The following is a 25,427-nucleotide window of genomic DNA, read 5'->3' as shown; positions in this document are numbered from 1 at the left end:
TGGTCGGGAATACATGCAGAAAGTGAGTCTGCATCCAATGTCTTGTTCACAAAATAATTAAAAACCTTCCTTAATTGCCATTCAACTGACGACGAGAACGACCTGAATACTGTGTTATCCAGAACAGGGGCTGCTGATACATTTGAAGTTCTACCTAGATGATTACCCCGGGATAATCCCTATTCACCTTCGTATAGGTAGCTACGTATCTACGGGGGACACAAGCGATTGCACATTCACACCAAGCCCACATATTTAACTGATCTCCTTTAATGTGTGAATGTTTATACTGCTTCATTAAACAATATAGACAATGAACGATCAATTGGGTAACGAATTAATCAACGAGTGTTTTCTTTGCTCAGCGATCTTAATTACCCACACAGCCACCAAGGCTTCCACAAAATAAAAGTCCGACAACTGGTAGTCAAGATACTTGATCAAGGTACTTTTTTACCCCTCTGACAAGTCTAAATCTAGACTTCCAGTTGTCGGACTTTCATTTCTTGAAAGCCTTGGAGGCTGGGTTAGATCGCTGACGCTGAGTGCCTCACTCTGGAAGTGTGGGTTTGAATCCCGGATGGGACATAACCCAAAAAAGAACTAGAATCTATACCAGAAAATGTTATCACGAATATGAAAAATTGCAAATGTATATTACTAATTTGTTCAAATCTGAACAAGTAACTTCAGTAACAAGTGCATCCCAACCTCTGATGGGAGACTTAAAAATCCTGTTGTGTTATATTGAATTATTCTCTGTATGTTTGGGGCAAAAGATTCATTGCTGAAACATGATAAATAATAGCATCAATTGCTAGACAAGTTTGCCATATAAAACGATTTCATAGTATAGGAACCTGGAATGCTACAATAATATATGCAATGTCAGTCCTTTGAAGTAAATGAATGATATCGAAAACATGTTCAAATTCCACTAATCTTAACAATATTGATCCTGGCACCAAATTTGGGCACTTACATTACATGAAATAGATACCTTTCCAATTTGAAATTTCATCTTAAGCTTACGTTTTAAGACTTTGTGAACCTTTGTGGTTTCCATACGTTTACACGAACTGGATTGGAAAACAAGTCGTGCAACTTATATGAATACTTTTCCAGTAATACGTACAATCGAAAATGAAATTACAGTAAAGGTAGCAATAACTTGGAGATAATGCCAGTGGATAAGATGAAGGTGTTTCTGGGTGTGTAATAGGCTATATAAACTGGTTAATGATCAATTTGAAAATATTTTTGTTTGTTTAATATCATCACGTACTGATGCCAAACTTGTTTGGTTTAACATTTCCGATTTCTAAGATAGTGCCATAAGATGCCAAACTGAAGTAATATCCCATGGTATAGAAGTATGAGTTTGTTCTTTATGGTTCTATAAATTAGACATATTAAGAAACAATAAGCAGTGTCCTCGCATACCGAACCACGGGAACAAGAAGGGTCTTCACAGATGTGTCTATCGCACTTATAGGCATTCAAGTCACTGCATCTTAGTATTAGTCGCAGTCAAAGTAAAACTGTTTTGTACAATCAGCAATTTTATTAATAATTCGTTTAAAATATCATGAGGAATCTGGGTTACTCAAAACTGGCGATAAAATGTTACGTAATGTTACGTATGTTGTAGTGGGAATAAAAGGATTTTCATAGTTTTTAGTTCTGCATATAATACATGTAAATTGTAAATAGGAAGTATTCCTTTGCAAGTAATTATTTAAAGTGGACCAGAACGAGATCAGAATGATAATAGGCTGTTATTTACCATTTTATAGTAGAACACCATTTTAAAATTATTTCACTTTTCCCCAAAACGATTTTAACTTTTTATGACTTTTTATGATTAGTGCCTCTTGGAACCCCACAAATTGTTCAAATAATTACTATGTTGCCAATGGTGAGGTGCTGAGGCGTTATCCATGTTAAACTGTATCATTCAATCTTGTGCAGACTTTTGTAAGAAAAGTGTCTTCGAAGGGAGACAACTGGTATGACGCGGAGTGTTGGTCTGCATGTAACACAACTCGGCGCTTTCTGCGTGCAGTTCAAGCTAGTAACAGTAACTGCGATCGACAATGTTATGTCGAGTTGTGGTCATTCTTTTAACAGTTGTGTGCTTCAATGTAGTCATCAGCATTTACCAACTTTACAGACCGACTTTGTAATGTGCTTTCTGCAAAAGACAATAAGTTATTTTGGAGAACAGTTAAATCAGTTTTGTCAACAACAATACGTCTGTATTGATTGATCATTTTCAGCAGCTTTTTCAGGGATTGCATGTATCAGCGGATGAGGAACATTTTATTGTTAATGATAATGTCGTAGAATCATCCGTTGATTTTGATGATTTGGATGAAGAAATCTGTTATCAAGATATAACTGATGAAATTCAAAATATGCAAACTGGTGAATGTACTGGATATGGTGGAATTCCAATTGAAATTTGCAAAAATGAACTAGATTTAAGCATTAATTTGCTAAAAGGGGCGATCGGGTAGCCTAGTGGTTAAAGCGTTCGCTCGTCACGCCGAAGACCCGGGTTCGATTCCCGACATGGGTACAATTTGTGAAGCCCATTTCTTGTGTCCCCCACCGTGCTGGAATATAGCTAAAAGCGGCGTAAAACCATACTCATTCATTAAATTGCTTTATTCATCAGTGTTTTATTTACAGATATGTATCCACCTGAATGGTCCTATTGAGTTAGTATTACCCTTTTAAGAAGAGTTGATTTGACTGTCCGCCAAACTATAGACAGATAACCGTGCTTGAAGTTTCGGGTAAATTTCCCCCGAGTTTTTATTAATAAAGGAAATCATTGGGCCAAGCGGGAACATTTTTCATTCAGAAGCAGGCTGGGTTTAAATATGATTTTTAGACCCACGATAATATTTCTGTTCTCAGCACCATCATTAATAAGTACCTATAAATATAATGGGCGGTTGTATCGCGCCTTTATTGATTTAAAGTCGGCCTTTGACTCTGTAGACAGGTAAAGGGGCTTTCTTACAAATGTTTGATGGGAAATGCCAAAGGTAAAGCCTTTAGAGTATTAAAAAGCGGGTATGAAAAAGTTCAAGCTTGTATTTCAGTGAAGGATGGATATACTTCATTTTCATTGTTTATTTGGCTACGTCAAGGGTGCCAGTTATCACCTTTTCCTTTTCTCTTTGTTGTTAATGATATTGTTGAAAGTCCATATGCAGACAGCAGCCAGAGGTGTATTAATTTAGAATTTATTGGGTTATTTATGTGACATTGTATCGTTTGATCTCTCAGCTTTAAGTTTACAAAAGAGGCTAGACAAGTTATTTTGTATTGCAATAAATGCGGACTAGAAGGAGATGTTGATTAGAGTAAGGTAGTTGTGTTCAGAAAGGCCGACAGATTAAAACGTTCCGAAGCATTCTTCTGAATGGAAAACAGTTTCATCAAAAATGTGCTGGGCTGCCATTTTTCGTGTTCAGAATCGTGGTATTTTACACAAAACACCTTAGCTGTTCAAGCATGGAAAGTATCATTAATCCTTAAATTATCAACAATGTTTTTTGATAATTTGCAAACGAAGGTATTGTTACATATATTTGATGTCAAATGTCTTCCAAGTTTATTGTTCGGGGGTGAAGTTTGGGATTTCCATCCATCACAAAATATCATTAATGTACAAAACAAGTTTTGTAGACAAGTGGTGAGTTTCTCAAGAAACACACCAAACATTGTTGTTATTCATTAAAAGTGAATCAGTATTGTTGAATTATTAAATATTGGACTCATTTGTTATCGCATTGGTATAGTCTTTTGGGAAACATTGCAAAGAATCGTTCAAAACTCCAGGTTATTTTAGTTACATGTGGGATGTAAGAGGGAGAAACAACAACGTCTGAGCAAGAGTCTTGTAACGCTCTTTGTAATCTTGGTAGAAGGAACATGCTCGATTGTTTCTCAAACGTTGCAAAATGTAAACACCAAATGCTGGAGCTGTGGTCATTAACATTTGATTATTAACACGTCAATTTGTGTAGGAATATTGATGTAAAACGTATTCGCAACCAAAAGGGAAATGATCCATCACAAATATAAAGTGTTGGACAGTGTTCTGATTTGCTGGGTGGTATGAAATAGCCATGTTTGGATTATATTCAGTGTACATTTTTGGAACAGCCAGCAATGTTCTCAATGCCATAAGAGTGTTATATCAAGTCGTTTGCTCGGCATGCTGAAGACCTAGGTTCGATTCCCTATTTTGGTACAATGTGTGAAGCCCATTCTTGGTGTCCCATTCGTGCTAAAACCACAGCATTATTACTGAGACTCGAGTGATATTCTCTGTATCTTTCTTGTTCTACTGTAAATGACTTTGAGCGTGAAGCTTTGGAACGTTTGAACGTTTTCCATCTATTATATTCGATGAAAACAAGAAGATGCAAATACGTGGACATATATGCAGTAATCACCACTTAAAGACAAATCATTATTTTGTTTCTGCTGAAGCTGCACACGCGCACGCACGCACACATGCACGCACACACACATAAGAAATAAAAGAAAAACAATAACTTTCTCCATGTGCTTCCTTTTAAAGATTAAAAGATCACCTAACTATCAAGACATTCTCTACAAACATGAATCTATTCCAGCTAATCCAGATCATTCTAACTGGCCCTTGATAAACCTACTTACTTCACACCTTAACACAGCCAGTAAGGAATCCACGCTGAATATGCGCCTTAATTAAACATCTCGTTTGCCAGGTAAATACAAATCGTCCTTAATTGTCATTCAGCGGACGACCACAACGAACTGAACCCTGCGTTATCAATACATGGGTTAACGGTACATTTGATGTCCTACCTGGTGATTATACCCAGGATAATCCCCCTCACACCCTCGTATGGGTAGCTCCATATACCTACAGGGGACACAAGCGATCCTGCATTTTCACACCAAGCCCATATTCTTAACCGTTCTCCTCTAATGTGTTAATGTTTATATAAGTTTTCAACGAATCGATCAACGAGTGTTGTCGTTGTTATGTAAATATGTTGTTTTAGTACAGGTATATATACATGTACAACAGATGCAAGACACAGCATCATTCCCCTGGCAACTGCATAACTTGTAAATACCTGACCATAGATATAAATTTCTTAACATTCAGAATAGATGGACGAAATCTGTCCCACAATGGCCAGAAGAGATTTTTTACCAGAAGTCTTTATCCCAAAGAGCCTTTACTTCGATGACGAAGACTCACGTGATAGTGGCTTTGAGTCACTTTGCAGTGACAATGAGGTTTGTGGAACTATGTATAATCGAACTGACAACAGCTACATTGGGCAGATAGTGATATATACGCAGCAATGGATATAGAGAGCTATGGATAATGAATAGTTAAATGGTTGCATTAGATGATTTCAAAAAAGGAAGTGTGATTAATTTTACATGTAATTGTTTAACCAACATTGAAATTTAATGTATGCATGTTTCTTCATCAGGTGTCCCCACAACCTTTGGATGACAGGAAAGCTGGTTTCCGTGGAACAAGGAAGTCACTGTTCGGAGGGAAGAGACAACGTGACAATGGTCATGACGGAGTTAATTATGTTCAAGCAAGGCAGATCAAGAAACAAAAAACAGGCAGCTGTGGCCATAACCTCCAAGCCGAAGTAACATCCGAGGTCATGAAGACAGCAGTTGATAAAATGCGAAATGAAGTTGATCTCATCGGTGATGGTTCACAGGTTAGTTGCGGATTCGTCCTTCCATTCTAATAATGATTATATAGATCTTCTGAATTGCTTAATCTATTTGAATGAGAAGGAAATCCACATTTTCAAGTTGCCATTATGTTTTCAGGTTCATAGTCTCCCAACGATACAAGGCAGACACAAGGATCTCAAATCTGTGACTCCACACACAGTCAGTCAACTTCTGGCAGGAGAGTACGATGACGTCATTTCCAGCTACAGGGTCATTGACTGTCGTTACCCATATGAGTATGAAGGTGGTCACATTGAGGTATGCTGCTGTCTTTAAACTTGTATAATGGAATGGAATCTATGTTTTTGCTTGCTCATGTAATATCTTTGCATAATACAGGCAAAAAATAACTGACATTAATATTTTGCGAAGAGTTTATGCTGAGCTTATATTCTTACATTATTTACTTAAGGGTGCCGAGAACCTTCACACCCACGCTCTGATCACAGACTTAGTGACCAATCTACAGGGGAGCGACTCCACTCAACGGAACATCCTGGTCTTCCATTGTGAATTTTCATCAGAGAGAGGCCCGAAACTGTAAGTATTCTTTCCTTCGTAAAACACAGTTGCAGTTGACGTAAAGGACTCAGACGTTAAACGTTTAGATCATTGTTCACATGAAAATTGATGATGCAGTTTCTATTGTTAATACATTGTACGTTGTTTCTCGTGTATAACACTTGAAACAGTCGACGAAAAAGATCGTCCGGTCATAAGTTTACTGCACTACCCAAAATAATTGTTTGTTTAGGGGTTGGTTTTTTTAATTTGTTTTATCTCATGTAACAATGATTCAATTATGTATCTTCTGATACAGATTGAGACTTCTTAGAAACCTTGACCGGAAACTGAACAGTGACCGTTACCCTTTCCTCTTCTACCCGGAAGTATACCTGTTAGATGGCGGATACAAAGCCTTCTGTGAACAACATCAGGTAGGTTGAAGAATGTTCGAAACTGACGGGTCCAAATGTAAATATGTCCTTATTTAAATGCATGCTTTTTAATATTCATTTTAATATACATTCTAAATTTAAAGTTACCTGTCCTACCCTTTTGGGGTAGAATGTTGTGTTATCAGTGAATTAATGTGTCACACGTATAGTCATAAGTACTTTCTTATAACTTTCAGTCTCAGTGCAATCCAAGAAACTACGTCCCTATGCTGCACCAGGATTACTCCAAACATCTACGTCACTTCCGAGTAAAGTCCAAGTCATGGACAGCAGGAGAAAAACAGAGCATGCGCAGTCGACGTCTCATAACAGATTCGTCTCCGCTTAAGATGTCTCCATGGTAATCTGGAAGATGAATTGCTGAAATGTGAAATGTCTCCTGTTGTCTGAGTGTTGGATTTCAGAGATTTGTTGTTTATTGCCACTGTTATTGTTGATTATGTTGGTGCCTGAATGTTAAGGTAATCACGGAATACTTTATACATACGTTGACCTGTTTTGTCAACCACACTGTGATACCGTCCTGTTATTGAAGGTTTCTTTGCACGATATGAATAAATACTGATCTTCAGCTCGTTTAGTGTCCTCTCTTCGAAACAAACACTTTCCTTACACTTTCGCATCAAACCATCGATGGCGAGTCTCTGTTGTTTGTCTAGTTCAGTTACAATTTCAATATATTTGGTCGAATGTGCCGTGAATCTGGTGAAGTCCAGGAGCCACTTGCACAAGGCGACGTTCGCGCTAAAACATTAGTGTAAGTCTGTGTTAGAGTAGGGAAGTTACAAAGGCGAAGGCGCTAAGATCGCCATGATTACTAAAGCTTCGTTAAATTTCGATGTCTGTACACTATACACCATGCCGACAGACGGACAGACAGTTTATTAGTACAGTCTCACCTCATGTACAGCAATATATACATTAAATAATATGCGAATTTTACTTCATGCACTCCTGAAGGTTTTGGGCATGTTAACTTGAGTATAAGGTTCCATACAGTAATCTTGTTTAAAAAGACGATAAGTTCTCAATTTTCTATCATTTTGTCGAATGTTGTCTCTCCATGCTTCCAATATTTTCAGTTCATATACATTAATAACACTATCGATCACATTCTTGGATATAAAAGTTTCAACGTTGCAGAAATTACTCGACCCTTGGTTTTCAAAGAATTTGTAAATTCTGTAGTTTCATATCTTAAATCTTGATACTCGGTAATTGTCCAGTAGGAGGAATATTCTTCTTTTCAATCCATCCACATTCATGTTCACCAATCTTCTCCACTGATGTAACACGGCTTTCCATAGATTGACACACATAGGGGCCCATCCCATCTCCCCCTGTACTGCATCATTAGGAGTATATTTTACGACTCCAAGAAAATATCTACACACTCTGTTTTGAATCTTGTAATTGTAGAAAATTCTCTAGTTACCCAAACTGATGCGCCATACGTAATCACAGGTAGCACAATTGCATCATATACTTTGGAATATACATCGTAGGGGACACCACCCAGGGCTTTACTGTTAGCAATGATAAGACCCAGGGCTCTACTCGCTGACTGTGGAACTGCTTTTGCCGTCGTGGTAAAATCCAGGAATTCATCAATTAAAAGTCCGAGATAGTTGTACTCCAAAGACACTTGCGACCCAGTCGTCATCGTGACTTTCACCAAAGTAAGTGATTAAAATGTACCTCACCAACGCCTATTGGGATTTTACCCCGCAAAAGCTGACATGTGGACATACAAAATTGATTTTGATTTTTATCTGGGTGATCCGTGGTTTATGTTTTAGATAAGCAAAGAATAAAGTAACATTACGAGATCATGAAGAAAAATAACAGGAGCATAATTAGAATTATTAATTGTTACATTATAAGAATGGAATAGTATAGATTGCAATGTGTATTATTGGCAGTATATATATTTTCAGTTTAGCAAACTGAAGTGAAAATAAAATAACAATGTGTCATAATTTGTCTTGATCCAAAGGATGTTATGGCATACCATTTAGTGTTTTCTTTATTTCTCTTTAAAATCTCAGAACGGGACAAACAGACAGACAGATGGGTGGGGGAGGATACAAAATACTTCTGAGACAGTCACGTGGTTCTAGTATCATTCAGTTACAATGCTTATGAAGAACATACACATTGTAGAAAGTAAAATTCATGTGTTAAAGACACATAAATCATTTATACGGATATTTACTATAAATCTTATTGGGTTTTAAAAAGTACAAATCCATATAAACTGGCAGTGTGGTCATATTCGGAGGTATTTGCTACACCATTGAACAACGAAGTTATTATCATATTTGCCCAATCTCCCGTTTGGTTCCAAAGTATTAGGATATCCATAGACTGGTGTAGCATTCATATCTCACTGAGAGAAAACGCTCGTCATTTGAGTGTTAAAGCTCCACGGTAATGCCGTGCACGTGGTTAAAGCATTAAACATCTGTTTCCAGGTTACAGACTGACTTGAAATACATCCCTCGTTATGTTTCAGAATGCATGAATGTTTATGCCGTGAAGAACTGTCAGCCACAGCACCAGATCTGTAATCTGAATCTATAAAGCTGTAAACTGAACATTGATTGACTTCATTGAATAGCCAATTAACGTCGTTTATATCACACGTGAATATTCTTACATATATCGGAAAACGGAATTTAGGCCACTGAACCAGTGAAGTGTTTGTGACGGTGACACCGTGGGGCAGGATACGCCCACCTTTTCGCGAACACCTGGTATCATCACCATGATAGTTATTCATAAACACATGCTTGTGATATAGTCGGAATCGTACATTGGGCCAGCAGAATTTTCTAATGACGCTAGTGTGTTTCAGTCAGCAAGTGAAGTGTTAATGCATGTTCAAACAATGGAACAGGGGACAAGAAACCAATAAGAAACCAATAAGAAATGCACAATATTTCACGATGTGTTACGTATTTTATGTTAACGTGATACTTAAATCTAATCCAGCTGGTCGGGAATACACAGAAAGTGAGTCCGCATTCAATGTCTTGTTCACAAAATAAATATAAATCTTCCTTAATTGCCATTTAACTGACGACGAGAACGACCTGAATTCTGTGTTATCCAAACATGGGCTGCTGATACATTTGAAGTTCTACCTGGATGATTACCCCGGGATAATCCCTTCTCACCTTCGTATAGGTAGCTACGTATCTACGGGGGACACAAGCGATCGCACATTCACACCAAGCCCACATATTTAACTGATCTCCTTTAATGTGTGAATGTTTATACTGCTTCCATTAACCAATATAGACAATGAACGATCAATTGGGTAACGAATCAATCAACGAGTGTTTTCTTTGCTCAGCGATCTTAATTACGCACACAGCCACCAAGGCTTCCACAAAATAAAAGTCCGACAACTGGTAGTCAAGATACTTGATCAAGGTACTTTTTTACCCCTCTGACAAGTCTAAATCTAGACTTCCAGTTGTCGGACTTTCATTTATTGAAAGCCTTGGAGGCTGGGTTAGATCGCTGACGCTGAGTGCCTCACTCTGGAAGTATGGGTTTGAATCCCGGATGGGACTTAACCCAAAAAAGAACTAGAATCTATACCAGAAAATGTTATCACGAATATGAAAAATTGCAAATGTATATTACTAATTTGTTCAAATCTGAACAAGTAACTTCAGTAACAAGTGCATCCCAACCTTTGTTGGGAGACTTAAAAATCCTGTTGTGTTATATTGAATTATTCTCTGTATGTTTGGGGCAAAAGATTCATTGCTGAAACATGATAAATAATAGCCTCAATTGCTAGACAAGTTTGCTATATAAAACGATTTCATAGTATATGAACCTGTTATGCTACAATAATATATGCAATGTCAGTCCTTTGAAGTAAATGAATGATATCGAAAACATGTTCAAATTCCACTAATCTGGACAATATTGATCCTGGCACCAAATTTGGGTACTTACATTACATGAAATAGATACCTTTCCAATTTGAAATTTCATCTTAAGCTTACGTTTTAAAACTTTATGAACCTTTGTGGTTTCCACACGTTTACACGAACTGGATTGGAAAACAAGTCGTGCAACTTATATAAGACCAACTTTACAGACCGACTTTGTAATGTGCTTTCTGCAAAAGACAATAAGTTATTTTGGGGAACAGTTAAATCAATTTTGTCAACAATAATACGTCTGTATGGATTAATCATTTTCAGCAGCTTTTTCAGGGATTGCATGTATCAGCGGATGAGGAACACTTTATTGTTAATGATAATCTCGTAGAATCCTCCGTTGATTTGGATGATTTGGATGAAGAAATCTGTTATCAAGATATAATTGATGAAATTTAAGATATGCAAACTGGTGAATATAGTGGAATTCCAATTGAAATTTTCGAAAATGAACTAGATTTAAGCATTAATTTGCTAAAAGGGGCGATCGGGTAGCCTAGTGGTTAAAGCGTTCGCTTGTCACGCCGAAGACCCGGGTTCGATTCCCGACATGGGTACAATGTGTGAAGCCCATTTATGATGTCCCCCGCCGTACTGGAATATTGCTAAAAGTGGCGTAAAACCATACTCATTCATTAAATTGCTAAAAGCTTTATTCATCAGTGTTTTATCTACAGGTATGTATCCACCTGAGTGGTCCTATTGAGTTAGTATTTCCCTTTTAAGAAGGGTTGATTTGACTGTCCGCCAAACTATAGACCGATAACCGTGCTTGAAGTTTCGGGTAAATTTCCCCCAAGTTTTTATTAATAAATGAAACCATTGGGCCAAGCGGGAACATTTTTCATTCAGAAGCAGGCTGGGTTTAAATATGTTTTTTAGACCCACGATAATATTTCTGTTCTCAGCACCATCATTGATAAGTACCTATAAATATAATGGGCGGTTGTATCGCGCCTTTATTGATTTAAAGTCGGCCTTTGACTCTGTAGACAGGTAAAGGGGCTTTCTTACAAATGTTTGATGGGAAATGCCAAAGGTAAAACCTTTAGATTATTAAAAAGCGGGTATGAAAAAGTTCAAGCTTGTATTTCAGTGAAGGATGGATATACTTCATTTTCATTGTTTATTTGGCTACGACTAGGGTGCCAGTTATCACCTTTTCCTTTTCTCTTTGTTGTTAATGATATTGTTGAAAGTCCATATGCAGACAGCAGCCAGAGGTGTATTAATTTAGAATTTATTGAGTTATTTATGTGACATTGTATCGTTTGATCTCTCAGCTTAAAGTTTACAAAAGAGGCTAGACAAGTTATTTTGTATTGCAATAAATGCGGACTAGAAGGAGATGTTGATAAGAGTAAGGTAGTTGTGTTCAGAAAGGCCGACAGATTAAAACGTTCCGAAACATTCTTCTGAATGGAAAACAGTTTCATCAAAAATGTGCTGGGCTGCCATTTTTCGTGTTCAGAATCGTGGTATTTTACACAAAACACCTTAGCTGTTCAAGCATGGAAAGTATCATTAATCCTTAAATTATCAACAATGTTTTTTGATAATTTGCAAACGAAGGTATTGTTACATATATTTGATGTCAAATGTCTTCCAAGTTTATTGTTCGGGGGTGAAGTTTGGGATTTCCATCCATCACAAAATATCATTAATGTACAAAACAAGTTTTGTAGACAAGTGGTGGGTTTCTCAAAAAATACACCAAACATTGTTGTTATTCATTAAAAGTGAATCAGTATTGTTGAATTATTAAATATTGGACTCATATGTTATCGCATGGGTATAGTCTTTTGGGAAACATTGCACAGAATCGTTCAAAACTCTAGGTTATATTAGTTACATGTGTGATGTAAGAGGGAGAAACAACAACGTCTGAGCAAGAGTCTTGTAACGCTCTTTGTAATCTTGGTAGAAGGAACATGATCGATTGTTTCTCAAACGTTGCGAAATGTAAACACCAAATGCTGGAGCTGTGGTCATTTACATTTGATTATTAACACGTCAATTGGTGTAGGAATATTGATGTAAAACGTATTCGCAACCAAAACGTAAATGATCCATCACAAATATAAAGTGTTGGACAGTGTTCTGATTTGCTGGGTGGTATGAAATAGCCATGTTTGGATTATATTCAGTGTACATTTTTGGAACAGCCAGCAATGTTCTCAATGCCATAAGAGTGTTATATCAAGTCGTTTGCTCGGCATGCTGAAGACCTAGGTTCGATTCCCTATTTTGGTACAATGTGTGAAGCCCATTCTTGGTGTCCCATTCGAGTTAAAACCACAGCATTATTACTGAGACTCGAGTGATATTCTCTGTATCTTTCTTGTTCTACTGTAAATGACTTTGAGCCGAATACCAAAATTAAATAAAATGACAGAAAATATTTCTATCATCATATAATATCTCTAAAAAAATCTGGATCACTATCAAATAGTGCTTATACAATGAGTCTAACGTCCAACAAGAAACTTTACAGCAATAATTGTCGGAATAACGTGAAGCTTTTGAACGTTTTCCATCTATTATATTCGATGAAAACAAGAAGATGCAAATACGTGGACATATATGCAGTAATCACCACTTAAAGTCAAATCATTATTTTGTTTCTGCTGAAGCTGCACACGCGCACGCACGCACACATGCACGCACACACACAGAAGAAATAAAAGAAAAACAATAACTTTCTCCATGTGCTTCCTTTTAAAGATTAAAAGATCACCTAACTATCAAGACATTCTCTACAAACATGAATCTATTCCAGCTAATCCAGATCATTCTAACTGGCCCTTGATAAACCTGCTTACTTCACACCTTAACACAGCCAGTAGGGAATCCACGCTGAATATGCGCCTTAATTAAACATCTCGTTAGCCATGTAAATACAAATTGTCCTTAATTGTCATTCAGCGGACGACCACAACGAACTGAACCCTGCGTTATCAATACATGGGTTAACGGTACATTTGATGTCCTACCTGGTGATTACCCCAGGATAATCCCCCTCACACCCTCGTATGGGTAGCTCCATATACCTACAGGGGACACAAGCGATCCTGCATTTTCACACCAAGCCAACATTCTTAACCGTTCTCCACTAATGTGTTAATGTTTATATAAGTTTTCAACGAATCGATCAACAAGTGTTGTCGTTGTTATGTAAATATGTTGTTTTAGTACAGGTATATATACAACAGATGCAAGACACAGCATCATTCCCCTGGCAACTGCATAACTTGTAAATACCTGACCATAGATATAAATTTCTTAACATTCAGAATAGTTGAACGAAATCTGTCCCACAATGGCAAGAAGAGATTTTTTACCAGAAGTCTTTATCCCAAAGAGCCTTTACTTCGATGACGAAGACTCACGTGATAGTGGCTTTGAGTCACTTTGCAGTGACAGTGAGGTTTGTGGAACTATGTATAATCGAACTGACAACAGCTACATTGGGCAGATAGTGATATATACGCAGCAATGGATATAGAGAGATATGGATAATGAATAGTTAAATGGTTGCATTAGATGATTTTAAAAAAGGAAGTGTGATTCATTTTACATGTCATTGTTTAGCCAACATTGAAATTTAATGTATGCATGTTTCTTCATCAGGTGTCCCCAAAACCTTTGGATCACAGGAAAGCTGGTTTCCGTGGAACAAGGAAGTCACTGTTCGGAGGAAAGAGACAACGCGACAATGGTGATGACGGAGTTAATTATGTTCAAGCAAGGCAGATCAAGAAACAAAAAACAGCCAGCTATGGACATAACCTCCAAGCCGAAGTAACATCAGAGGTCATGAAGACAGCAGTTGATAAAATGCAAAATGAAGTTGATCTCATCGGTGATGGTTCACAGGTTAGTTGAGGATTCGTCCTTCCATTCTAATATTGATTATATAGATCTTCTGAATTGCTTAATCTATTTGAATGAGAAGGAAATCCACATTTTCAAGTTGCCATTATGTTTTCAGGTTCATAGTCTCCCAACGATACAAGGCAGACACAAGGATCTCAAATCTGTGACTCCACACACAGTCAGTCAGCTTCTGACAGGAGAGTACGATGACGTCATTTCCAGCTACAGGATCATTGACTGTCGTTACCCATATGAGTATGAAGGTGGTCACATTGAGGTATGCTGCTGTCTTTAAGCTTGTATAATGGAATGGAATCTATGTTTTTGCTTGCTCATGTAATATCTTTGCATAATACAGGCAAAAAATAACTGACTTCAATATTTTGCGAAGAGTTTATGCTGAGCTTATATTCTTACATTATTTACTTCAGGGTGCCGAGAACTTTCACACCCACGCTCTGATCACAGATTTAGTGACCAGTCTACAGGGGAGGGACTCCACTCAACGGAACATCCTGGTCTTCCATTGTGAATTTTCATCAGAGAGAGGCCCGAAACTGTAAGTATTCTTTCCCACGTAAAACACAGTTGCAGTTGACGTAAAGGACTCAGACGTTAAACGTTTAGATCATTGTTCACATGAAAATTGATTATGCAGTTTCTATTGTTAATACAATGTACGTTGTTTCTCGTGTATAACACTTGAAACAGTCGACGAAAAAGATCGTCCGGTCATAAGTTTACTGCACTACCCAAAATAATTGTTTGTTTAGGGGTTGGTTTTTTTAATTTGTTTTATCTTATGTAACAATGATTCAATTATGTATCTTCTGATACAGATTGAGACTTCTTAGAAACCTTGACCGGAAACTGAACAGTGACCGTTACCCTTTCCTCTTCTACCCGGAAGTATACCTGTTAGATGGCGGATACAAGGCCTTCTATGAACAACATCAGGTAGGTTGGCGAATGTTCGAAACTGACGGGTCCAAATGTAAATATGTCCTTATTTAAATGCATGCCTTTTAATATTCATTTTAATATACATTCTAAATTTAAAGTTATCTGTTCTACCATTTTGGGGTAGAATGTTGTGTTATCAGTGAATTAATGTGTCACACGTATGGTCATAAGTACTTTCTTATAACTTTCAGTCTCAGTGCAATCCAAGAAACTACGTCCCCATGCTGCACCAGGATTACTCCAAACAACTACGTCACTTCCGAGTAAAGTCCAAGTCATGGACAGCAGGAGAAAAACAGAGCATGCGCAGTCGACGTCTCATAACAGATTCGCCTCCGCTTAAGATGTCTCCATGGTAATCTGGAATATGAATTGCTGAAATGTGAAATGTCACCTGTAGTCCGAGTGTTGGATTTCAGAGATTTGTTGTTTATTGCCACTGTTATTGTTGATTATGTTGGTGCCTGAATGTTGAGGTAATCACGGAATACTTTATACATACGTTGATCTGTTTTGTCAACCACACTGTGATACCGTCCTGTTATTGACTGTTTATTTGTACGATATGAATAAATACTGATCTTCAGCTCGTTTAGTGTCCTCTCTTCGAAACACACACTTTCCTTACACTTTTGCATCAAACCATCGATGGCGTGTCTCTGTTGTTTGTCTAGTTCAGTTACAATTTCAATATATTTGGTCGAATGTGCCGTGAATCTGGTGAAGTCCAGGAGCCACTTGCACAAGGCGACGTTCGCGCTAAAACATTAGTGTAAGTCTGTGTTAGAGTATAGAAGTTACAAAGGCGAAGGCGCTAAGATCGCCATGATCACTAAAGCTTCGTTAAATTTCGATGTCTGTACACTATACACCATGCCGACAGACGGACAGGCAGTTTATTAGGGTCTCATCTCATGTACAGCAATATATACATTAAATAATATGCGAAATTTACTCCATGCACTCCTGAAGGTTTTGGGCATGTTAACTTGAGTATAAGGTTCCATACAGTAATCTTGTTTAAAAAGACGATAAGTTCTCAATTTTCTATCATTTTGTCGAATGTTGTCTCTCCATGCTTCCAATATTTTCAGTTCATATGCATTAATAACACTATCGATCACATTCTTGGATATAAAAGTTTCAACGTTGCAGAAATTACTCGACCCTTGATTTTCAAAGAATTTGTAAATTCTGTAGTTTCATATCTTAAATCTTGATACTCGGTAATCGTCCAGTAGAAGGAATATTCTTCTGTTCAATCCATCCACATTCATGTTCACCAATCTTCTCCACTGACGTAACACGGCTTTCCATAGATTGACACACATAGGGGTCCATCCCATCTCCCTCTGTACTGCATCATTAGGAGTATATTTTACGACTCCAAGAAAATGGCTACACGCTCTGTTTTGAATCTTGTAATTGTAGAAAATTCTCTACTTCCCCAAACTGATGCGCCATACGTAATCACAGGTAGCACAATTGCATCATATACTTTGGAATACGCATCGTAGGGGAGACCTCCCAGGGCTTTACTGTTAGCAATGATAAGACCCAGGGCTCTACTCGCTGACTGTGGAACTGCTTTTGCCGTCGTGGTAAAATCCAGGAATTCATCAATTAAAAGTCCGAGATAGTTGTACTCCATAGACACTTGCGACCCAGTCGTCATCGTGACTTTCACCAAAGTAAGTGATTAAAATGTACCTCACCAACGCCTTTTTGGGATTTTACCCCACATTAAGCTGACATGTGGACATACAAAACTGATTTTTATTTTTATCTGAGTGATCTGTGGTTTATGTTCTAGATAAGCAAGAATAAAGTAAGATTACGAGACCATGAAGAAAAATAACAGGAGCATAATTAGAATTATTAATTGTTACATTATAAGAATGGAATAGTATAGATTGCAATGTGTATTATTGGCAGTATATATTTTTTCAGTTTAGCAAACTGAAGTGAAAATAAAATAACAATGTGTCATAATTTGTCTTGATCTAAATGATGTTATGGTATACCATTTAGAGTTTTCTTTATTTCTCTTTAAAATCTCAAAGCGGGACAAACAGACAGACTGATGGGTGGGGGGTGATACAAAATACTTCTGAGACAGTCACGTGGTTCTAGTATCATTCAGTTACAATGCTTATAAAGAACATACACATTGTAGAAAGTAATATTCATGTGTTAAAGATACATAAATCATCTATACGGATATTTACTATATATCTTATTGGGTTTTGAAAAGTACAAATCAATATAAACTGGCAGTGTGGTCATATTCGGAGGTATTTGCTACACCATTGAACAATCAATTTATTATCGTATTTGACCAATCTCCCGTTAGGTTCCAAAGTATTAGGATATCGTTGGATTTGTGTAGCATTCATATCTCACTGAGAGAAAACGCTCGTCATTTGAGTGTCAAGACTCCACGGTAATGCTGTGCACGTGGTTAAAACATTAAACATCTTTTTCGAGGTTACAGGCTGACGTGAAATACATCCCACATTATGTTTCAGAATGCATGACTGTTAATGCTGTGAATAACTGTCAACCAGAGCACTAGATACAATAGAATCTGTAAAGCTGTAAACTGAACATTGATTGACTTCATCGAATAGCCAATTAACGTCGTTTATATCAAACGTGAATATTCTTACATTTATCGGAAAACGGAATTTAGGCCACTGAACCAGTGAAGTGTTTGTGACGGTGACACCGGTGGGGCAGGATACGCCCACCTTTTCGCGAACACCTGGTATCATCACCATGATAGTTATTCATAAACACATGCTTGTGATATAGTCGGAATCGTACATTGGGCCAGCAGAATTTTCTTATTATGCTTGTGTCTTTTTAGTCAGCAAGTGAAGTGTTAATGCATGTTCAAACAATGGAACAAGAGACAAGAAACCAAAAAGAAATGCACTATATTTCACGATGTGTTACGTATTTTGTGTAAACGTGATACTCTACAAGCATTAGTTTAATCCAGATCATCCAGTTCACCCTTACTTCCCTTCAATAAACATGCTTTCCTTACACCTTAATCCAGCTTGACGGGAATACATGCAGAAAGTGAGCTCGCATTCAATGTCTTGTTCACAAAATAATTATAAAAATTCCTTAATTGCCATTCAACTGACGACGAGAACGACCTGGATCTGTGTTATCCAAACATGGGCTGCAGGTACATTTGAAGTTCTACCTGGATGATTACCTCGGGATAATCCCTTCTCACCTTTGTATAGGTAGCTACGTATCTACTGGGGACACAAGCGATCGCACATTCACACCAAGCCCACATACTTAACTGGTCTCCTTTAATGAGTGAATGTTTATACTACTTCCATTAACCAATATAGACAATGAACGATCAATTGGGTAAAGAATCAATCAACGAGTGTTTTCTTTGCTCAGCGATCTTACCCACACAGCCACCGAGGCTTCCACAAAATAAAAGTCCAACAACTGGTAGTCAAGATCACTTGGTCAAGGTACTGACAAGTCTAAGTCTAGACTTCCAGTTGTCGGACTTTCATTTATTGAACGCCTTGGTGGCTGTGTTAGATCGCTAACTTTGTGTGCTGGCGATTAAGTGCCTCACTCTGTGAGTGTGGGTTTGAATCCCGAATGGGACTTATACCCCAAAAATAACTAGTATCTATACCAGAAAATATTATCACGAATATGAAAATATGCAAATGTATATAACTAATTGGTTCAAATTTGAACAAGTTAATTCGGTAACAAGTGCATCCCAACCTTTGTTGGAAGACTTACGTTTTAAGACTTTATGAACCTTTGTGGTTTCCATATGATTTACACGGACTGGATTGGAAAACAAGTCGTGTGATTTATATGATTACTTTTCCAGTAATACTTACAATCGAAAATGAAATTACAGTAAAGGTAGCAATAACTTGGAGATAATGCCAGTGGATAAGATGAAGGTATGTCGGGTGCGTGTAATAGGCTATATAAACTGGTTAATGATCAATTTGAAAATATTTTTGATTGTTTAATATCATAACGAACAGATGCCAAAATTGTTTGGTTCAACGTGTCCGATTTCTAGGCAAATTTCCATAAGATGACAAACTGATGTACTATCCCAAGGTATAGAAGTATGAGTTTGTTCTTTATGGTTCCATAAATTAGACATATTAAGAAACAATGAGCAGTGTCCTCGCATACCGAACCACGGGAACAAGAAGGGCCTTCACAGATGTGTCTATCGCACTTAGAGGCATTCAAGTCACTACATCTTAGTCTTAGACGCAGTCAAAGTAAAATTGTTTTGTACAATCAGCAATTTTATTAATAATTCGTTTAAAATATCACGAGGAACCTGGGTTACTCAAATCTGGCGATAAAATGTTACGTAAGTTCGTTGTAGTGGGAATAAAAGGATTTTCATAGTTTTTAGTTCTGCATTTAATAAATTGTCAACTTGCAAGTCATTACTTAAAGTGGACCAGAACGAGATCAGAATGATAATAGGCTGTTATTTACCATTTTATAGTAGAACACCATTTTAAAATTATTTCACTTTTCCCCCAAACGATTTTAACTTTTTATGACTTTTTATGATAAGTGCCTCTTGGAACCCCGCAAATTGTTCAAATAATTACTATGTTGCCAATGGTGAGGTGCTGAGGCGTTATCCATGTTAAACTGTATCAATCAATGTTGTGCAGACTTTTGTAAGAAAAGTGTCTTCGAAGGGAGACAACTGATATGACGCGGAGTGTTGGTCTGCATGTAACACAACTCGGCCCTTTCTGCGTGCAGTTCAAGCTAGTAACAGTAACTGCGATCGACAATGTTATGTCGAGTTGTGGTCATTTTTTTAACAGTTGTGTGCTTCAATGTAGTCATCAGCATTTACCAACTTTACAGACCGACTTTGTAATGTGCTTTCTGCAAAAGACAATATGTTATTTTGGAGAACAGTTAAATCAATTTTGTCAACAACAATACGTCTGTATGGATTAATCATTTTCAGCAGCTTTTTCAGGGATTGCATGTATCAGCGGATGAGGAACATTTTATTGTTAATGATAATCTCGTAGAATCATCCGTTGATTTTGATGATTTGGATGAAAAAATCTGTTATCAAGATATAATTAATGCAATTTAAGATATGCAAACTGGTGAAGCTCCCGGATATAGTGGAATTCCAATTGAAATTTTCGAAAATGAACTAGATTTAAGTATACATTTGCTAAAACCTTTATTTAACAGTGTTTTATCTACAGGTATGTATCCACCTGAATGGTCCTATTGATTTATTATTTCCTTTATAAGAAGGGTTGATTTGACTGTCCACCAAACTATTGACTGTGCTTGAAGTTTCGGGTGAAATTTTCTCTCAAGTTTTTATCAATAGATAAAATCATTGGGCAAAGCGGGAACATTTTTTCATTCAGGGGCAGGATGGGTTAAGATATGGTTTTCAGACCCACGATAATATTTCTGATCTCAGCACCATCTTTAATAAATACATATAAATATTATGGGCAGTTTATTGATTTAAAGTCGGCCTTTGACTCTGTAGACAGGTAGAGGGTGTTTGTTTTTTAAAACTTGTGCTGGGAAATGTCAAAGACAAGGCCTTTAGATTGTTAAGAAGCGTGTATGAAAAAGTTCAAGCTTGTATTTCAATGAAGGATGGATATACTTCTTTTTTATTGTTTATTTGGCTACGTCACCTTTCCTTTTCTCTTTGTTTGTTAATGATATTGTTGATGCAGACAGCAGTCAGAGGTGTATTAATTTAGAATTTATTGAGTTATTTATGTGACATTGTATCGTTTGATCTCTCAGCTTTAAGTTTACAAAAGAGGCTAGACAAGTTATTTTGTATTGCAATAAATGCGGACTAAAAGGAAATGTTGATTAGAGTAAGGTAGTTGTGTTCAGAAAGGCCGAGAGATTAAAACGTTCCGAAACATTCTTCTGAATGGAAAACAGTTTCATCAAAAATGTTCTTGGGTTCCATTTTTCGTGTTCAGAATCATGGTATTTTACACAAAACACCTTAGCTGAGCAAGCATGGAAAGTATCATTAATCCTTAAATTATCAACAATGTTGTTTTTTGATGATTTGCAAGACGAAGGTATCGTTACATATATTTGATGTCAAATGTCTTCCAAGTTTATTGTACGGGAGTGAAGTTTGGGATTTCCATTCATCACCAAATATCATTAATGTACAAAACAAGTTTTGTAGACAAGTGGTGGGTTTCTCAAGAATTTCTCAAACATTGTTGTTCATGCTGAAATTGGTCGTTATTCATTAAAAGTGAATCAGTATTGTTGAATTATTTAATATTGGACTCATTTGTTATCGCAAGTGTATAGTCATTTGGGAAACATTGCAAAGAATCGTTCAAAACTCAAATCTTTGTAGAAGGAACATCCTCGATTGTTTCTCAAACGTTGCGAAATGTAAACACCAAATGCTGGAGCTGTGGTCATTTACATTTGATTATTAACACGTCAATTTGTGTAGGAATATTGATGTAAAACGTATTCGCAACCAAAAGGTAAATGATCCATCACAAATATAAAGTGTTGGACAGTGTTCTGATTTGCTGGGTGGTATGAAATAGCCATGTTTGAATTATATTTAGTGTACATTTTTGGAACAGCCAGCAATGTTCTCAATGCCATAAGAGTGTTATATCAAGTCGTTTGCTCGGCATGCTGAAGACCTAGGTTCGATTCCCTATTTTGGTACAATGTGTGAAGCCCATTCTTGGTGTCCCATTCTTGCTATAACAACAGCATTATTATAAGACTGAGACTCGAGTGATATTCTCTGTATCTTTCTTGTTCTACTGTAAATGACTTTGAGCCGAATACCAAAATTAAATAAAATAAAGTGACAGAAAATATTTCCATCATCATATAATATCTCTAAAAAAATCTGGATCACTATCAAATAGTGCTTATAGAGTCCAACGTCCAACAAGAAACTTTACAGCAATAATTGTCGGAATAACGTGAAGCTTTTGAACGTTTTCCATCTATTATATTCGATGAAAACAAGAAGATGCAAATACGTGTACATATACACAGTAATCACCACTTAAAGTCAAATCATTATTTTGTTTCTGCTGAACCTGCACACGCACACGCACGCACACATGCACGCACGCACGCACGCACGCACGCACACAGAAGAAATAGAAGAAAAACAATAACTTTCTCCGTGTGCTTCCTTTTAAAGATTAATAGACACCTAACTATCAAGACATTCTCTACAAACATGAATCTATTCCAACTAATCCAGATCATTCTAACTGGCCCTTGATAAACCTGCTTACTTCACACCTTTACACAGCCAGTAGGGAATCCACGCTGAATATGCGCCTTAATTAAACATCTCGTTAGCCAGGTAAATACAAATCGTCCTTAATTGTCATTCAGCGGACGACCACAACGAACTGAACCCTGCGTTATCAATACATGGGTTAACGGTACATTTGATGTCCTACCTGGTGATTATACCCAGGATAATCCCCCTCACACCCTCATATAGGTAGCTCCATGTACCTACAGGGGACACAAGCGATCCTGCATTTTCACACCAAGCCCATATTCTTAACCGTTCTCCTCTAATGTGTTAATGTTTATATAAGTTTTCAACGAATCGATCAACGAGTGTTGTCGTTGTTATGTAAATATGTTATTTTAGTACAGGTATATATACAACAGATGCAAGACACAGCATCATTCCCCTGGCAACTGCATAACTTGTAAATACCTGACCATAGATATAAATTTCTTAACATTCAGAATAGTTGAACGAAATCTGTCACACAATGGCAAGAAGAGAATGTTTACCAGAAGTCTTTATCCCAAAGAGCCGTGATTTCGACGACGAAGACTGACGTGATAGTGGCTTTGAGTCACTTTGCAGTGACAATGAGGTTTGTGGAACTATGTATAATCGAACTGACAACAGCTACATTGGGCAGATAGTGATATATACGCAGCAATGGATATAGAGAGATATGCATAATGAATAGTTCAATGGTTGCATAAGATGATTTTAAAAAAGGAAGTGTGATTCATTTTACATGTCATTGTTTAGCCAACATTGAAATTTAATGTATGCATGTTTCTTCATCAGGTGTCCCCAAAACCTTTGGATCACAGGAAAGCTGGTTTCCATGGAACAAGGAAGTCACTGTTCGGAGGGAAGAGACAACGTGACAATGGTGATGACGGAGTTAATTATGTTCAAGCAAGGCAGATCAAGAAACAAAAAACAGCCAGCTATGGACATAACCTCCAAGCCGAAGTAACATCCGAGGTCATGAAGACAGCAGTTGATAAAATGCAAAATGAAGTTGATCTCATCGGTGATGGTTCACAGGTTAGTTGAGGATTCGTCCTTCCATTCTAATATTGATTATATAGATCTTCTGAATTGCTTAATCTATTTGAATGAGAAGGAAATCCACATTTTCAAGTTGCCATTATGTTTTCAGGTTCATAGTCTCCCAACGATACAAGGCAGACACAAGGATCTCAAATCTGTGACTCCACACACAGTCAGTCAGCTTCTGACAGGAGAGTACGATGACGTCATTTCCAGCTACAGGGTCATTGACTGTCGTTACCCATATGAGTATGAAGGTGGTCACATTGAGGTATGCTGCTGTCTTTAAACTTGTATAAAGGAATGTGATCCATGTTTGTTTGTTTATGTAATATCTTTGCATAATACTTTAAAAAAAACTAACTGACATCAATATGTTGCTGAGCATATATTTTTACATCATTTACTTCAGGGTGCCGAGAACCTTCACACCCACGCTCTAATCACAGACTTAGTGACCGATCTACAGAGAAGGGACTCCACCCAACGGAACATCCTGGTTTTCCATTGTGAATTTTCTTCAGAGAGAGGCCCGAAGCTGTAAGTATTTTTTCTTACATACAACAAAGTTGCATTTGACGTAAAAGACTCAAAAGTTAGCATTGTTCACATGAAAACTTGATTTCGCGGTTTCTATTGTTAATACATTGTACGTTGTTTCTTGCGTATAGTACTTGAAACAGTCGACATAAAAGATCGTCCGGTCATAAGTTTACTAGACTACCCAAAATAATTACATTTGTTTTATCTTATGTAACAGTTATTTCAATTATATATCTCCTGATACAGATTGAGACTTCTGAGAAACCTTGACCGGAAGCTGAACAGTGACCGTTACCCTTTCCTCTTCTACCCGGAAGTATACCTGTTAGATGGCGGATACAAAAAGTTCTATGAACAACATCAGGTAGGTTGGCGAATGTTTGAAACTGACGGGACTACTTGTAGGAAAATGCAAATATGTCCTTATTTAAATGTATGCCTTTTAATAATCATTTTAATATACATTCTAAATTTAAAGTTATCTGTCCTACCCTTTTGGGGTACAATGTTGTGTTTTCAGTGAATTAATGTGTCACACGTATGGTCATAAGTACTTTCTTATAACTTTCAGTCTCAGTGCAATCCAAGAAACTACGTCCCTATGCTGCACCAGGATTACTCCAAACAACTGCGTCACTTCCGAGTAAAGTCCAGGTCATGGACAGCAGGAGAAAAACAGAGCATGCGCAGTCGACGTCTCATAACAGATTCGCCTCCGCTTAAGATGTTTCCATGGTAATCTGGAAGATGAATTGCTGAAATGTGAAATGTCACCTGTTGTCCGAGTGTTGGATTTCAGAGATTTGTTGTTTATTGCCACTGTTATTGTTGATTATGTTGGTGCCTGAATGTTGAGGTAATCACGGAATACTTTATACATACGTTGACCTGTTTTGTCAACCACACTGTGATACCGTCCTGTTATTGACTGTTTCTTTG

The 25,427-nt window shown here is 37.2% G+C and overlaps 3 protein-coding genes across 3 annotated transcripts; all 3 read left to right on the top strand.

The window, feature by feature from the left end:
- The first annotated feature begins 5,205 nt into the window (after positions 1–5,205).
- LOC139451740 (M-phase inducer phosphatase-like) lies at positions 5,206–14,507 on the top strand. The gene is made up of 7 exons (XM_071233054.1): positions 5,206–5,313; positions 5,517–5,762; positions 5,878–6,039; positions 6,194–6,321; positions 6,602–6,719; positions 6,917–7,080; positions 14,333–14,507. Exons 1-7 carry the CDS (start codon positions 5,206–5,208, stop codon positions 14,505–14,507), a joined length of 1,101 nt encoding a protein of 366 aa, XP_071089155.1.
- Positions 14,508–14,509: 2 nt separating this feature from the next.
- Positions 14,510–23,868, top strand: LOC139451739 (M-phase inducer phosphatase-like). The gene is made up of 6 exons (XM_071233053.1): positions 14,510–14,578; positions 14,694–14,855; positions 15,010–15,137; positions 15,418–15,535; positions 15,733–15,896; positions 23,694–23,868. The coding sequence occupies exons 1-6, from the start codon at positions 14,519–14,521 to the stop codon at positions 23,866–23,868; spliced, it is 807 nt and encodes a 268-aa protein (XP_071089154.1). The 5' UTR covers positions 14,510–14,518.
- Positions 23,869–23,879: 11 nt separating this feature from the next.
- On the top strand, positions 23,880–25,227 carry LOC139451738 (M-phase inducer phosphatase-like). Its single transcript, XM_071233052.1, has 5 exons — positions 23,880–23,939; positions 24,055–24,216; positions 24,358–24,485; positions 24,735–24,852; positions 25,060–25,227. The coding sequence occupies exons 1-5, from the start codon at positions 23,880–23,882 to the stop codon at positions 25,225–25,227; spliced, it is 636 nt and encodes a 211-aa protein (XP_071089153.1).
- Positions 25,228–25,427: the final 200 nt, after the last annotated feature.

Source organism: Haliotis cracherodii, unplaced genomic scaffold (assembly GCF_022045235.1).
Source record: "Haliotis cracherodii isolate W230 unplaced genomic scaffold, xgHalCrac1.p SCAF_9, whole genome shotgun sequence".
Lineage (NCBI taxonomy): Eukaryota > Metazoa > Mollusca > Gastropoda > Lepetellida > Haliotidae > Haliotis > Haliotis cracherodii.
This window is presented reverse-complemented; position numbering and strand designations above follow the sequence as displayed.

Coding starts and splice junctions, on each gene's coding strand:
- LOC139451740 (XM_071233054.1), top strand. CDS start 5,206: ATGGCCAGAAGAGATTTTTTACCAGAAGTCTTTATCCCAAAGAGCCTT. Junction 6,040..6,193: donor ATGAAGGTGGTCACATTGAG/GTATGCTGCTGT, acceptor TATTTACTTAAG/GGTGCCGAGAACCTTCACAC. Junction 6,322..6,601: donor TCAGAGAGAGGCCCGAAACT/GTAAGTATTCTT, acceptor CTTCTGATACAG/ATTGAGACTTCTTAGAAACC.
- LOC139451739 (XM_071233053.1), top strand. CDS start 14,519: ATGAAGACAGCAGTTGATAAAATGCAAAATGAAGTTGATCTCATCGGT. Junction 14,856..15,009: donor ATGAAGGTGGTCACATTGAG/GTATGCTGCTGT, acceptor TATTTACTTCAG/GGTGCCGAGAACTTTCACAC. Junction 15,138..15,417: donor TCAGAGAGAGGCCCGAAACT/GTAAGTATTCTT, acceptor CTTCTGATACAG/ATTGAGACTTCTTAGAAACC.
- LOC139451738 (XM_071233052.1), top strand. CDS start 23,880: ATGAAGACAGCAGTTGATAAAATGCAAAATGAAGTTGATCTCATCGGT. Junction 24,217..24,357: donor ATGAAGGTGGTCACATTGAG/GTATGCTGCTGT, acceptor CATTTACTTCAG/GGTGCCGAGAACCTTCACAC. Junction 24,486..24,734: donor TCAGAGAGAGGCCCGAAGCT/GTAAGTATTTTT, acceptor CTCCTGATACAG/ATTGAGACTTCTGAGAAACC.